At 43.9% G+C, this 13,840-nt stretch overlaps 1 protein-coding gene across 1 annotated transcript in view; it reads right to left on the bottom strand.

Moving 5' to 3' along the window:
- Positions 1–13,840, bottom strand: part of USH2A (Usher syndrome 2A (autosomal recessive, mild)) — a 301,921-nt gene that overhangs the window by 12,434 nt on the left and 275,647 nt on the right. The window contains exons 29-31 of the mRNA XM_012638316.1: positions 9,067–9,243; positions 7,612–7,695; positions 3,908–4,152 (exon numbers count right to left, since the gene is read on the bottom strand). Coding sequence (XP_012493770.1) covers positions 3,908–4,152; positions 7,612–7,695; positions 9,067–9,243 — 506 coding nt within the window. The remainder of the gene's footprint in view (positions 1–3,907; positions 4,153–7,611; positions 7,696–9,066; positions 9,244–13,840) is intronic.

The following is a 13,840-nucleotide window of genomic DNA, read 5'->3' as shown; positions in this document are numbered from 1 at the left end:
GTATCCCAGTAATGGAAAAACAAGCACCACATGTACTCACCATCAAATTGGTATTAACTGATCAACACATAAGTGCACATATAAGAATAACATTTATTGGATGTCGGGCAGGGAGGAGGGGAAGAGGGGATGGGTATATGCATACACAAAGAGTGCAATGCGCACCATCCGGGGGATGGACACACTTGAAGCTCGGACTTGGGGGGAAGGGGGGCCAAGGGCAACACACGTAACCTAAACATCTGTACCCCCATAATATGCTGAAATTAAAAAAGTGTAGGGAAATAGACTCCTCCTTCTCCCTTTTCTCATTCCATGCTGTTCTCCCTGTCATAGATTCCAGCCTCCAAATCAAATCAGATATCATATTAACATTAACAACAGAAAGACAAAGTCACTCCATGAATAGGACCTAGGATGTGCCATAAGATAAAATCTAGCTGCTCTAAACATCTGAGGGCTCTGACTTAGCTGGTCGAGTCAATGAAACGTTCCTGCGTTTCATTGTGCAGTCCACACACCATGCAAAAAATCATGCATTCATGCAGCACACAGAGATACCTCAAAGTGCATGGTGTAACTTTTTAGGGTGACATTGCTCGACACATCAGATATATCAGCCACAGAGTCAAACTGAGAACAAATGGGGGCATCAGTCCGTGTTTGGAACACGTTTAAATACCTTCTTTGCATTTCTCCAACTACGGCCCAATCATACCCATATTTTAATGATATACATATATATGTATACATGTAACAGGGTTCTGTGATTAAAACCCCATGGTGAGTGGAAGTTAATTGACTAATGTCTAGGGTGAATACCACTGGCATTTGTTTAGTATTACAGAGAATGAAAGAATCTTCAGACCAGTAAGTAAATTACAGGTAAAACATGCACTTGAACTTAGCTGGACCATATACTGTGTGACCTTGAGAAATGTTAATGAAATAGAAAAGGCTCTCTCATTCCCTGGCACCTCTGCCTATTTCTCTCTGTTCAGAGTGCAGCCTAAAATCCTTTTGCCAGTTTGGGTCTGATGTTCAAAGGACGCCTACCTGTTCAGGGGGCAGGGGTGTTTGCAAGAGCGTTACTGCAGCACTGAGACCAGAGCTTGTCAGATGCAGGGGAGGGGGTGTGGGTGCTGCAGGGATACATCTCACTGACCCACCCGGGTACAAAGAAAGTCAATCTGGGAAACTGAGTAGGTGAATCCAGCTTGTTCCTGGTTCAGATTCTTCCCCTTGACTCCGAGTAAATGAGGAGCCCATGGTCACCAACGATGACTCTTCATTTAGTCCTAATAATGCGAATTGTACTCCCTTTATTTTGGCTAACCTTCGATAATTTTCTTTCATGGTCACAATGGGTTATATCCCTATCTTATGACATAACATCCCCACAGGAATGATGTGAGTGTTGCTTGGTTATTAAGTTAACCAAATAGGGAAGACAGCATCTCTCCTCATGGAGGATTCCGATATGGAGACACCTATCTGTAGGGAAGAAGAATTTATCCCTGAAGTGAGTTCTGGCCACTACCGGTACGTGGGTCAGTTACAGAGCAGATATACCCAGCAGGCTCGGGCACTTCCCTCCACTTTCTCCATCCACTCTATGGGCCCCTGCATTGATTCAGCTAATCCCTGGGGCTGAACAGATCTCTCCTGCCTTCTTCACTCTCCCACGGCTTCCCTCCGGCTGTGGCGCGCATCTTTGTCTATCTAAGAACATGGCCTTAGACAAAGAGAAAGCTTTTCTTCAAAAGGGAAAACTTTGGAGTATCTGCTCTTCAATGAGAGTGTCCTAATGACTATTTACCGGGCAGCAGCTCATGGCCAGTGGTTTGCACCGGCTACGCAACACTCATTCGTTCAACAAGTATCTGTGGCGGCCCGTTACACGCCACACACTGTTCCAAGTGTGGTAGGGACACAGGAAGTGGCCCACAGGATCCCTGACCGCGGAAGTGTACAATCTATTTAAGAACTCTGTGAACTAAAATAAAATTTTAAGGCTCACACCGCCCCCCCCCACCGGCTGACTAAATGGACCCCCTTGTGGCCAAAGGAATATCCTAAAACTAAATTGCCTGCCAGGAGGAAGGAGGTCAGACATGCCTTATCATGCCCCCTCCCTTCTTGGGGACATCCTCTGTAACCCATTAACAGGCCTAAGGGTATGTAAGACACACCTGCAGGTCCTCAATTTACACAACAAATCTATGACCTGTGGCTCATCTCTGATAAACAGCTCCTTATGTTGAAACATTCCAAGCCTTTAGACAAAGCTTCATGTCTTTAACCAATTAAAAGCCAAAGAATCTTTGAACCCACCTATAACCTGTAAGCCCCTGCTTCGAGATGGCCCACCTTTTCGGGCCAAACCAATGTATGCCTCCCACATATTGATTTATGACTTTACCTGTAACCCCTGTCTCCCTGAAATGTATAAAACCAAACTGTAACCCAGCCACAGCCAGTCCACTGCTCAAGACCTCCTGGGTGTGGCTCTGGGTCATGGTCCTCAAATTTGGCTCAGAGTAAATCTCTTTAAAATTATTTTACAGAGTTTGGTCTTTTTTCCGTTGACAACTCAGACATGTCTGATTTGGTGTCATGCGGTGATAAGTGCTATGGAAAAGAAAAAAGTGGGTTAAGGGGCCAGGGAACTCTACACAAAGCATACGGTGGGCTCTGACACGTGTGTGGAGACCCGTGAGAGGAGCATGAGCCCTGCCCGGAGCAGCGGCCATGGCCCTGTGGGCTGAGCTGCTCTCCCGGGCGGGAGGGGGCAGGAGGGGAGGAAGGAGGAGGGAGGAGGCTCCGAGAGCCAGTGAGGGGTGCCGTGGGACGAGAGTGACGGGGAGAGAGCCAAGGCCAGGCTGCGCAGAGCGCTGCCCTCTCTGCTCCTCCACTACCACGCCATGGCTCCATTGCCGACCACAAACCGTGGGTGTCAGAGGGCCCACGGCCCCTTCTGCCCCAACACCTCTGCCACTGGGGTCTGACCCAGCTGCTGTTGCTGTTCACTCATTTCTGTTTTTTAGAATGACGAAACTTAAGCACTTCGACCAGGTTTCTGCGCTTGATTTGGTGCTGCCCAGGGTGGCCGCTAGCTCACACAGAACCTTTGTGCAAACGGAAAAAACAGTTTCCCCTTGGGTAGATGCGGCCCTGCGGGCACACAGCTTGGCGCCTGGTGAGGAGTAGAAAACTCAGCCTTTCCCCCTCAGGGTAGACACAGCCCCACGCCAGAGTACGCCACTGAATCCAGTCCCCTTTCACTCCTTCCACGAGCTCTGCATGACCGTCCTGCACCACCGCTTGGTGGGGTACTCACCCCCAAGACCTCTGCCGGGTCTCCTGTCTCAGAAGTGGGTGGTCCGGAGCTCTGAGAAGTCGTCCATCCTCAGTAGCAGGGAGCGTCAGGCCAGAGGGCAGACCAAGCACCACTAGAACTTTAGCCCCTCCCTACCCTCCTCTCCCCTTTTATTTTCAATTCCTCCAAATCACACAGTAATAGAACCTGTAAGTTCCCCCAGGTGATTTCAATGTAACATCGCTTCTCCACCTGACAACTATAGGGCAGAAATGCTCAACCCTGGTTACACAGAAAATCACCTTTGGAGTGAAAAAAAGATTACCAGTCCTCGGGCTCCACCCAAGACCAATGAAATCAGAATTTCTGGGACAAAGTCCAGTCACTGGTAGTTTTAGAGCTTCCAGGTGATTCTAATGTGCAGCCCAAGTTGAGAAAGCTGTTCTAGGGTTAGCATCCCTGGGGCCCCACACGTAGTCAAACATAGCTGACATCTAGTTCCTCGTTACTCTGGAAACATCTCCCTCTAAAGGAAAACAAGTATTCTAGTCCAGTGACAGGGAAGCGGGGCTGCACCTGTACACATACCGTATGGTTTTCCCCGGGTGGGTAGACACTCAGTGGAGACATCCTCTTCTGAAGAGGCACCAAGGGAGGTCTCTCTCTGATAAATGGTTCTTTGTGGATTTTCCTTTGTAGTATCAGGGACAGAAAAATGGCCAACAAGACCAAGCCCAGCATCGCCATTAAAACTATAAACCACAGCTCGTTGTAGAACTCTGGGCTTTTGCTCCCCGATCCCTTCTTTTCTCCAGGAGTTGTTAGCACCAAGCCTGTGAAACCCAGGGGAGAAGAAGGGAGATGTTATTTCAGAAGGCAAACTTGTGATCTCTGCCTCTGTTATTTGATGGTAAATTAGAAGTCGAAAGCAGTCTGTCTCATGGTGCTTGTTTGCACCTGCGTGCAGGCTGGGGCGATTGTTCAGTGTGTGGGTGGGATTTTAGCCTTCGAGAGACCTTGCCGGCACTCCTGGCGAGGCTGCTCAGGCTGTGGCCAGTCCCTGGAAAGACGGGGTGGGGAAGTAACTTTGAAAAGGGGTTACCAAAGTAACCTTGAGGGTTGCCGCTTTCATAGCCGTGTGCCTTGGGAGCCAAGTCCCTTCTTGAGCAGTGGGCTCTTGTGAGGGATGGGGGCCCTTGCTGTCATTGCTGCAGACTCACAAACAAACTCACTGTTGCAGAGATCCGAGGTCCCCTCGCTTCACACCACAGCCCCATTCCTGAAGTTTTGTGCAAACTGGATTTTGAGATGTCAGATTCCATTTTCCATTGTAATATTAACAGTCTGTGTTTGCTACCATGTCACCTTTACATTTCTTATCCCCTGGCTTCTCTGTCAAATAGCATAAGCTCTGCGAGCCATCACTCCAATGCACTGGGAGAGCTTCCTAAGGAAAGACATCTTTTAGCGATGGGACCGCTTAGCCTTGCTCTCTGCTCATGTGTTGAGAGTTCAGTTGATGTGGGTCTCTGCACAAGGGGCCCATCAAAGTAGCTCCCATTTAATAAACATCTACCCAGGCCAGGCCCTCTTGCTTAGGGCTTTACAGGGGTTCAGGCTGGGCGGGATTGTGGAGCCTTGTAGATGTGGGGAAAGCAGGGATGGGCGGGGGTGGATGGGAGGCAGGCTGGCAGCCATCACCGCAGGACAGCCTAGGCAGAGGAATCCTGCCGGCAGTGGGCAAGCTCAGCAGGAGGGAGCCTCAGAGATCGGCTCCCACCCAGCGCTTGCTGGGGCCAGTGCAGAAGCCTGTGTATCCAATGGAGCCGCCCACCTGCCAGCGTGGAGCTGGGAGCTAGACGGCTGCTCATCTAAAGCAAATGCCTCTGGCCAGAGGTACAAGGACAAACAGACACAGCTACAAATGTCTACTCACTCCCTGGACCCACTTCCCCTTTTCAGCACCTCAAGGGCTTCGTGGGTCTACCTGGTACCTCACCCTCACATTCTCAGAAGAAGACTTAAGGGGGAAAAGTTCAGAATTGGGGTGAAAATATTTAAGGGAGGGAGAGAAGGTGACTAAAACTAAACTTTGAACTCCACGGGAGGAGGCATGCTACTTTGCCAACCCTAACTCTGCTTCTGAGTAGCTCTGTGATTAAAAATTTGATGCTCTGGCCTTTGCATCCCAGCCTCTAAAAATGAAGGGTTGGAGTCAAAGCTCTGCTCAAGCTCCAATTAAAGGATGAAATTCCTTTAATTAGGAACCACTGTGTGTTGTGTGATCAAAAACAAACCTTGGTTATACACTGAATGAGCTATTTCCTCGGTGTGGAGCACAGAGAGGAAATAACTCTTTGGCTATAACTCCAGAAACTGATCTGATGGGCCCAGTGGGCCCCTTGCTTGGGAGCATGTGGGGGAACGGAGGGCAGCCTGCCCGAGGGAAGCCCCAAAAGGGAAATAGCCCTCAGAACAGTCAGAGGAAAATGAGGTCTCTGCCACTTTCCTGCTTGGAGGCTGCCTTCAGGCAAGGGAACGAGAGCATTTTAAAAGTTATATCACAAAAATGAGAACTGACTATGGATATTAGTTGGGCAGCACATCTTGGAATCTGCCATAACGTTGCACAGTCCTCAGAGTTCTTTCCCTCTGCTCTGCCCAGAGCCCAGCCTCCAGACACGCGACGCAAACCTCAATTTGTATTCAGGAGCCAACTGGAGGTTTCTCCTCTTTTATGAACAGCTTGAAATCATGAGGGTGTCTCTTTATCCAGTTCCTTTTTTCTTTTCAAAGTACCCTTTGACTTTAAGGGGCTCCACCTGTGCATTACATGGGAGGTTCCCCAGCAGAGGATGGAACTCCCTGGCTGGGCCTCAGATCCAAAGAAAAACCCAACCCACAGCCAGGGTAAGAGCGAATCCCTCTCTGCCTCCAGGAACGACATACTTCCATCGACCAAGGAGACTAGACTAGCTTTGCTTTAGAAGGTAGAACAACCTTGGTTTTGTGCTATTACTCCACGTGTGGCCCTGGGCCTCTGCATCAGAATCACTGGGCAGGACTTATCTAAAGAGCAGATTCCTGGGTCCCCCTGATTTTGAATCTCTGCCAGGGGCCTGGGAACCTACAGTAAAGAAGCACAGCGAGGTGACTCTTATGCACCCTTAAATTGGAGAACCATTGCTAAAGAGAAAGTCCTGGGCCAGGAGTCAATAGAAAAACCATATTCTAGTTCTCATCTCAGCAACAACCTTGCAGAGCAATCCTGGATCAATTCCTGTGTCCCTCAGACCTCCATTTGTCCACCTGCAGAAACATCAGAGTTTCTGTAAGAATACCAAATGAGGTCTGTTCTACCCCACTACTGCTGTTAAATAAAATGAGATAAACTACGTGGAAGGAATTGTGTTAGGTGTCGTAAGAAATTTTATATGGCATCCAGACGTGTAAAGTTGGGAAACATAGAATAATATCTTAATATTTTTACACATTGAAACTATCTTTGATAACAATATGTACGTTTACCTGTGTTTCAGAAATTTGGGACATAATTATTTTTTTTTCTTTTTGGGATATAATTATTTTTAAAAAATCCTATGTATGCCTGCAAATTTGATATAGTATTAATTACTAGAATTTATAATAGGGTATCAGTCCCAAATTTGTTTTGATGGAAAAGATTTGGCATTTCTCTAACCTGTATTTTGGCAATTATAAAGTATCACAAATATTAGATTCAAATATTATGAATAGAACTCAATTTAAAAGATGTTCCTTAAATATTACAATTTTATCTCTTCAGTTAAATTACTTGGTATTAACAATCATAATCTTTTATGGAGAATACTAGACAGAAATTTTCCAGATTTACCATTTTTGGGCTCTGCATCCAGAATATTACCCTTATGATCAACATGAATTGGCTGAGTAATTTCTCCCATCCTCTGATCTCTCCTTCCTCTGACTTCCTCTATACATCGCTTTTTTGTACATAAAATCATGCAACTCTTTCTTGACAGGATTTGTTGTTAGGAGACGAGTTTAGTCTGATCTCTCTGGTCTTTTCCGCATTTATAATTCAATGATTTGTCATTCTAAGAGGATATCTTCACTCCTTGTCTAATGTAAGTTCCATGAGGACTTTTTAAAACATTTCTTACAACACTTAAAATTTCTTCCATATAGTCTGTGCTGATATATTAGCACAAGTATGTATAAACAAACATGTGCATGTTTCTTGAAAATGAGTAGGTGCTACACTGAATATAATATTAAAGTTAAATGTTTACCAAATCCAGCAGAGGTATCATATTGGATCAATGGTGTCTTAACACTTCCTTCATCTGTAGTGCAGGTGACCTGGAAAAAAAAGGCTAGACAAAAGGAAGAACTGGTAAATGACTCATTCCCTCAGCACCTAGAAGGAGGGGGCATACTTTTCAAGGAACAATATATCATAGCATGAAGATGTCTGAAAATAGAATTCCAGAGCAAGCTGTGAGGTTTTACCTAATATGCAAACTGGTTTCTAATTTAAAAATGATCAAGTAAAAAAGCTATAATTAGTGTAATAATAGCATTTCTGTAAGTAACAGAGCTAAAGAAGATTAGAGCTTATACAGCAAAGGAAAAGAATTATCAGAGGAGTAAAGGATAATAATCAAAGTATATCGTGTTCTGCATATGGTCTAAACCCTTCCTTCAAAACATACAGGTGTACCTTCCACTAAGTGACCCAGCGTTTCTTACGGAACAGGAGAACTCAAAGGGTATCTTAGAAATCACATGGTTTAAATTCCTCTTTCAATTGCCAGGAACCTGAGGGAAGCAACTCTCGCAGGGTCACACAGATGGTTAGCAGCCTGGCCAGGAAGAACACGCATCTTCCAACCAACAGACCATCTTCCCATCCCAACAAGCCGCCCAGGTAACCGCGAACTGTAACCATGAACACATGGAGCTGAATCATTGTAAAAATGTTAAGTTTCAAATACCATAGATACAATTCTGGAGCTCATTGTTTATCTCTATCTTGTAGCCAAAATAAATCATATTTTCAAATAAACCAAAATGCCACTAAGTAACTCATTGTATAAATCCAGATTGCTTAAAATGGCTGAATATCTATGGGTCCTGTGAGTGCGCTGATCACTAGAAAATACTTAGCACCTTGTAAAACTTTTTTTCATTTCAATTTAGAAATAAGACAAGAAGAAAAAGGACATGTAATTAAACAGGAGAAGGAATTTGGTCTTAGAGGGAAAAGGTTGTTCTTTCAGGGACTAATACAGAGGGAGGTTAAGGAAACCCCTTACTGGTCCTTAAAAGTTGGAGATGGTCATTGCCTGATGGGGCTGTTTGGAGACTGGAGATACATCAAGAAAATCTCTGAAGTCCCTAAAAGTGTATTATTTTCGGATACTCATTGACTACGTGTAGGTGCTATTTCTCTTGTGACCACAACCTGCCCTCTGGTCTTGTTCCTTCACGGGGACATGGGGACACTCATGTCCCGTGGAGGCAGCGCTGTCCCCTGCAGCCGCATTATAACTGCAGTGCGTCAGGCAGCAAATGGGAAGGAAAGAAAACCTTATTTGCTCTGCGCAGTAACTTCTCCACAAGAAGTGGCCACTTAAACTAAGACATTTTAATGAGCATCTGCTGGTCAGCTTGCAGATTTAGTATCTCATAAAGCTGGGGAACAGAGCTCCTTTTGCACCGAGAAACGGGAGTCAGAAACTCACTTTTGTCCGCCGTCCTCGGTATGTAGAGGATGGTGTCGAAGCCACTGTACACGCGTTGTCCTCCATCGGTTAACACGTACTCCTTCAGCGGGCCGTTCAGGAGGAAGGAGCCCGTCCAGTTCACACACACCGTAGACAAATTGCTGTCCACTGAAAACGGGGCTCGGTACTGAGGCACTGTTGGGAGAAAGTTGTGTGTTCTAAAAATGGCAACTTCTTGTGGGGTGCAGGTATGTGTTTTTTCTTCTTTAAATATGAGCAAAAGCGAAAAAAAAAATCCTGACATTATTGGAACCCTTCACTTTTTCCTCGGTGTTACAAAACAACCAATATTGGGCGTGAAAAGAAAACCAATGGGAACCTGTGTGAAATGCTTTCTCAGCAATTTTGCACCTGCTTTCCAAAAAAAAAATCAATGGAGAGTGGTGTTTTATAAATAAAACTATTAACATACAATGGATCTGCTCACTGACATAACCCTGGAGCTCATATTTTGTTGCATTTTCCCTCTTTTAACAGGTAAAGTATCCTTAACACTATTAACTACAGTAGATAGCCATTTTTCATATCAAATCAATATTTATTGCTACAAAGCCCCAAGGACTAGATGAAGTTAATATATTTTTTTCTCCAAACCAAACTGCTTAGATGGTGAATTATGTCCTTTTGGCACCCATTTATTTTTAAAGCTTTTTCTCGAACCGTTAGTTTGTTTTCTAAGATAGTTAAAAAGGCTTGCAAACAGCAATTCGAGTATAATAATTCATTGCCCTGACTAATCAATCAATAGCATGGTACATTAGTATATAATCAAGTTCAGGTCTCCTAAGTATTATATCAGATATAGAAGCAACTTTGTGTGCATTTTACAGGCACATTTCCTCTTGATTTTTCAGTTCCTTACTAAAAGAAAACAAAACAAAAATCCTTAACTGGGGCTCATCTTTTAAATGAATAATTTTTGTAGAAACAAAGGAAGTGATAGTATATCATCTGGTCAAGTCAGAAGAGATTTATTTCATGAGATCTCATTTTCTCCAAATAATCAATATATTTGTAAAAGCATTAAGATCCATGTATATACTAAATTGGCCTTTAAGAAAATAAAGGAGTGAGTGGTGGGAATAAATTGGACATAATTTTTTTTTCTTTGAAAAAATCCATCTGTTGCTAATGTTAGGAAATAATAACAAAATAAGGAATAATTATGCTTTTGTAAGCATAAGAGTCAACCAAAAGACATATTTGAATCTTATCTTTCAAAATAAGACATTTTCATAGAGTCGTAACAAAAAATATTCTGCAAATACCAAAACGAGTTATCAAGCTACCTTTAAATTTCTATGCTTCTCCAACACCAATCCTGTCTAACATCACAATGGAATACGCTATTGTATTTGTCCATGGCTTTGTTAATTCAATAGATTTCCACATTTCCCCTATCTCATAACAGCACAAATAGAGAAAAGATTTGTAAATAGTAAGAAAATAGAAAGATAGAAGTCTTACTCGTTCTGTAGGATTTGAAGACCTTCCTGGAAAAAAAGAGTAAGCAACCAAAATAATCAGGAATAATGGGTTTATGTAACTTCCTCAAAGAAGACTGAGAAAATGGTAACGGCTACTGTGCTCCTAGCATTTGACATACTTTATATCTCATTTAATCCTCCAAACAATCCTGGAAGGACTGGTTCCGATTTTTCAGGTAAGAAAACTAAGGTTCAGAGAGGTCAAACATCTTGTCCAATGTCAATAGCTGGTAGAAGACGCAGGATCTGAACCCAGGCCTGCTTAACGCTGCCAAAGCCCATGTTGCTTTGTTATAATCAGTACACATTTATTTAAAGGAGCATAATTTACCAATGCTCTCTTTGTGGGTGCTCTCCAGTGGTGTGCCGAAGCTGGCTCATCCCAATTGTGACATATTCAGGAATTCTGTGAGTTGGTTACTAAATTCAGCCATTATTAAAAATTAAATTTTTGTATATAAACTTATATTAAAACAAAGGTAATACATATAGAAAAATCTATAAGTTTTTCATTATTTCACTATATTTTACTATTTTCTATGCGCTCGAGGTTACTTATATCCCTTGATGGTGGAAATATTATATAATGATGAGCAACTACCCATCTCTTCCCAACTTGTTCAGTGCTGTCGTGTTGGTAAACTAGACATCAGTAATGGCAGGGCTATTTACACCACGGAAATTGGCAAGCACTTCAAATCCAGCCATTTTTCTCTCAAGAAGACCAGCTGTTAAACATTCACACCTCCCCTCTCTCTTCCACTGAAGGAATAACTCAGGCTGAGGGGGCTGAATGCGTTGTTCTGCCTGCCCAGCCCCTTTGCTGAGTGTGTGTGCTCACATCTATATAAAACTGCAAATGCTATTTTTAAATTATCTTCTGGTTTGTATTCTCTGATCCACATTTTCTTTCTCCCAGCGTGTGTAATGAGGTAAAAGTAGCATAAATGGCATTTAAAAATCCGTATTCTAGTCAGTCATTTCTTGTATTTTCCCATATCTGTGGATCCAGTAGTGGATTAAGGGAACCTTTTCTTCTTCGGTGCTAGTGCCAGCTTTCAGGCGCTTCTCCAACGTGAAAGAACAGAAAGGAAGGAAATCTTAAATCTGCTTTGTTCTTCTAGTATAAGAAAAAAAAATGGCTGCAAAGGCTAAGCCTCATGACTAAAAAGAGAAATGGTTATAACCTGCAAACCTCACATAGCTGTTTTCGGGCCTTCTGGCCAATACCCACCAAAAAACCTGGAATAATTAGCAAAATTGGCTTATGGGTATGTTGTGAAGGAGATTGTAGAGTCAGACAGCACACATCAACGATTATTACATTTTGCTTTGATTAAAGGATGGGTGACAAAGAACGCTGACGGAGCGGCGTCAACAATACATATGCAAGGTTTTAGGTGCACTCACTCATTCATTAGCAACATTTGTTGGGAACCTAAAACATTGCGCCCTGTCCCGGGCACGGAAACTGAGAGCCTGAGGCTAAAGGGGGTGCAGCTGTAAGGGGAACAATGAAGCCCTGTTTGAGGCTGTCCAGTGTTGCTGGCGATGAGAAGTCCCGAGGGAGATGTCTGTGAGGAGGCTGGGTGTGGGGGTTTAGGTGTCGAAACAGAGGGCTTGGGGAGGAGGCGACCACTGGGGGTCAGCCTCAAACCTGGGCCTTGGAGCAAATAAACTCACCTGCAGAGGGAGAGGAGAGAGGGAAGGGGAAGGAATAGGAGGAATGGGGAGAGGAGGGAAGAGGCAGGGAGAGAAAGTTTAGGATTGAGACTTGAACTTGGTTAGTGGAAGGTCAACCAACAAAGTTGACTAAAATGAATATCCAAAGAGGCAGAAGGGAAACCAGGAGAGCTTGTCATGAGAACTAGGGGAAACCACTTTTTGAAAAAGGATCGAAGGTTCTATTGCATAGAATGCTACTGTAAAGTCAATAAGGTGACTCCTAAAGAAAAATGCCTCCTGGATATATCACTACGGAGGTCAAGGGCAAATGTAGGAAGAGATTTTCATCCAGTGACAGGAAGTTAAAGAGTAAGCGGGAAGAGAGAAAACGCGTAATGTGTTTGTAGACCAGCGTTTGGCAAGGTTTTGCTGTGAGGGAGAGGAGAGTCCAGCAGTCACTGCAGGGGACATGCAGCTTGTGTGTTTGCTTTAACATTAGAGAGACAGACGCAGCTTTGAATCTACATGTGATACACTGAAGATTCAGCAGGAAAAGGAACGATGTGATCTGTGGAGAAGGGGACGGTAGGGACAGCATGGGAGGCAGATTTATTTCAGACAGAGGCAGAACCCCGCGATCCTTGTGGCTGACGGAGACAGTGCAAATGCAGCCAGGCTGTCTGGGGTGGGAGGGGAGCAAATGACTGACTGATGCCTTCTCTTTTCCTGGCGAATTACAAGGCAAGAGTAGGGCAGAGAAGAAAGTGAGGTGGGTTGGCCAGGTTGTGGGTGTGTGGGGAGAAGGGGTGAGACACAGTGGGAGGTTTGAGGAGGGTGGAGAAGGTTTGAAATCTTGACTACAGAGAGCAGGAAGTGAACTGACCAGGGACACATAGCAGTACTGAGGGTGCAGCAAGCACAGTGACTTCAGAGCATTAACCGTACTTACTAGATGTGGAAGTGGCCGAGCTCCATAAGGCTGGCCTTAGTTGAGGGCCACCCCGTGGAGTCACTGTCTGACCCCAGGAGCCTCCAAAGTCTCTGTGAATGGCATCCTGGAATCATAGTGCATAGTTCATAGTCCTGCCTCAGTTTTCTCATCTGTACATTTGGATAATGACAGTATGTATTTCACAGGTTTGCTGTAAGACTATTTGCAAAATGCTTATACAGTACCAGGAACAAAAAGTCCTCTCTAAACATGACCTAATACTAACATCCTGCCGTGTTGGTGCTCAGACGCATTAAGGTCCTCGTGTGAAACGTTGGTCTTTAATGAATGCGTAATTCTTACTTTTAAAATTGGTATCATACTCAATGCCAGATAGAGTATTTTAGGGAAGATCATAATCTGATATGATCTTTCTGGAAAGCAAACATGAAATAAGCATCCAAAGTCTTAATATATTAAAATATTTGATGCAGTAAATTCTATTTGTCAAAATTTAAGAAGACGATCAGACATTCAAACAAAGATTTGTTCACAATGATTTTTCTCATCACATTTATTGAAGGGAAATACCCCAAAACAACTGAAATGCCTACCAAACCAATTCATATATGGAATATTACACAGCCAT

This window comes from Propithecus coquereli, unplaced genomic scaffold (genome assembly GCF_000956105.1).
Source record: "Propithecus coquereli isolate 6110/MARCELLA unplaced genomic scaffold, Pcoq_1.0 Scaffold129, whole genome shotgun sequence".
Lineage (NCBI taxonomy): Eukaryota > Metazoa > Chordata > Mammalia > Primates > Indriidae > Propithecus > Propithecus coquereli.
This window is presented reverse-complemented; position numbering and strand designations above follow the sequence as displayed.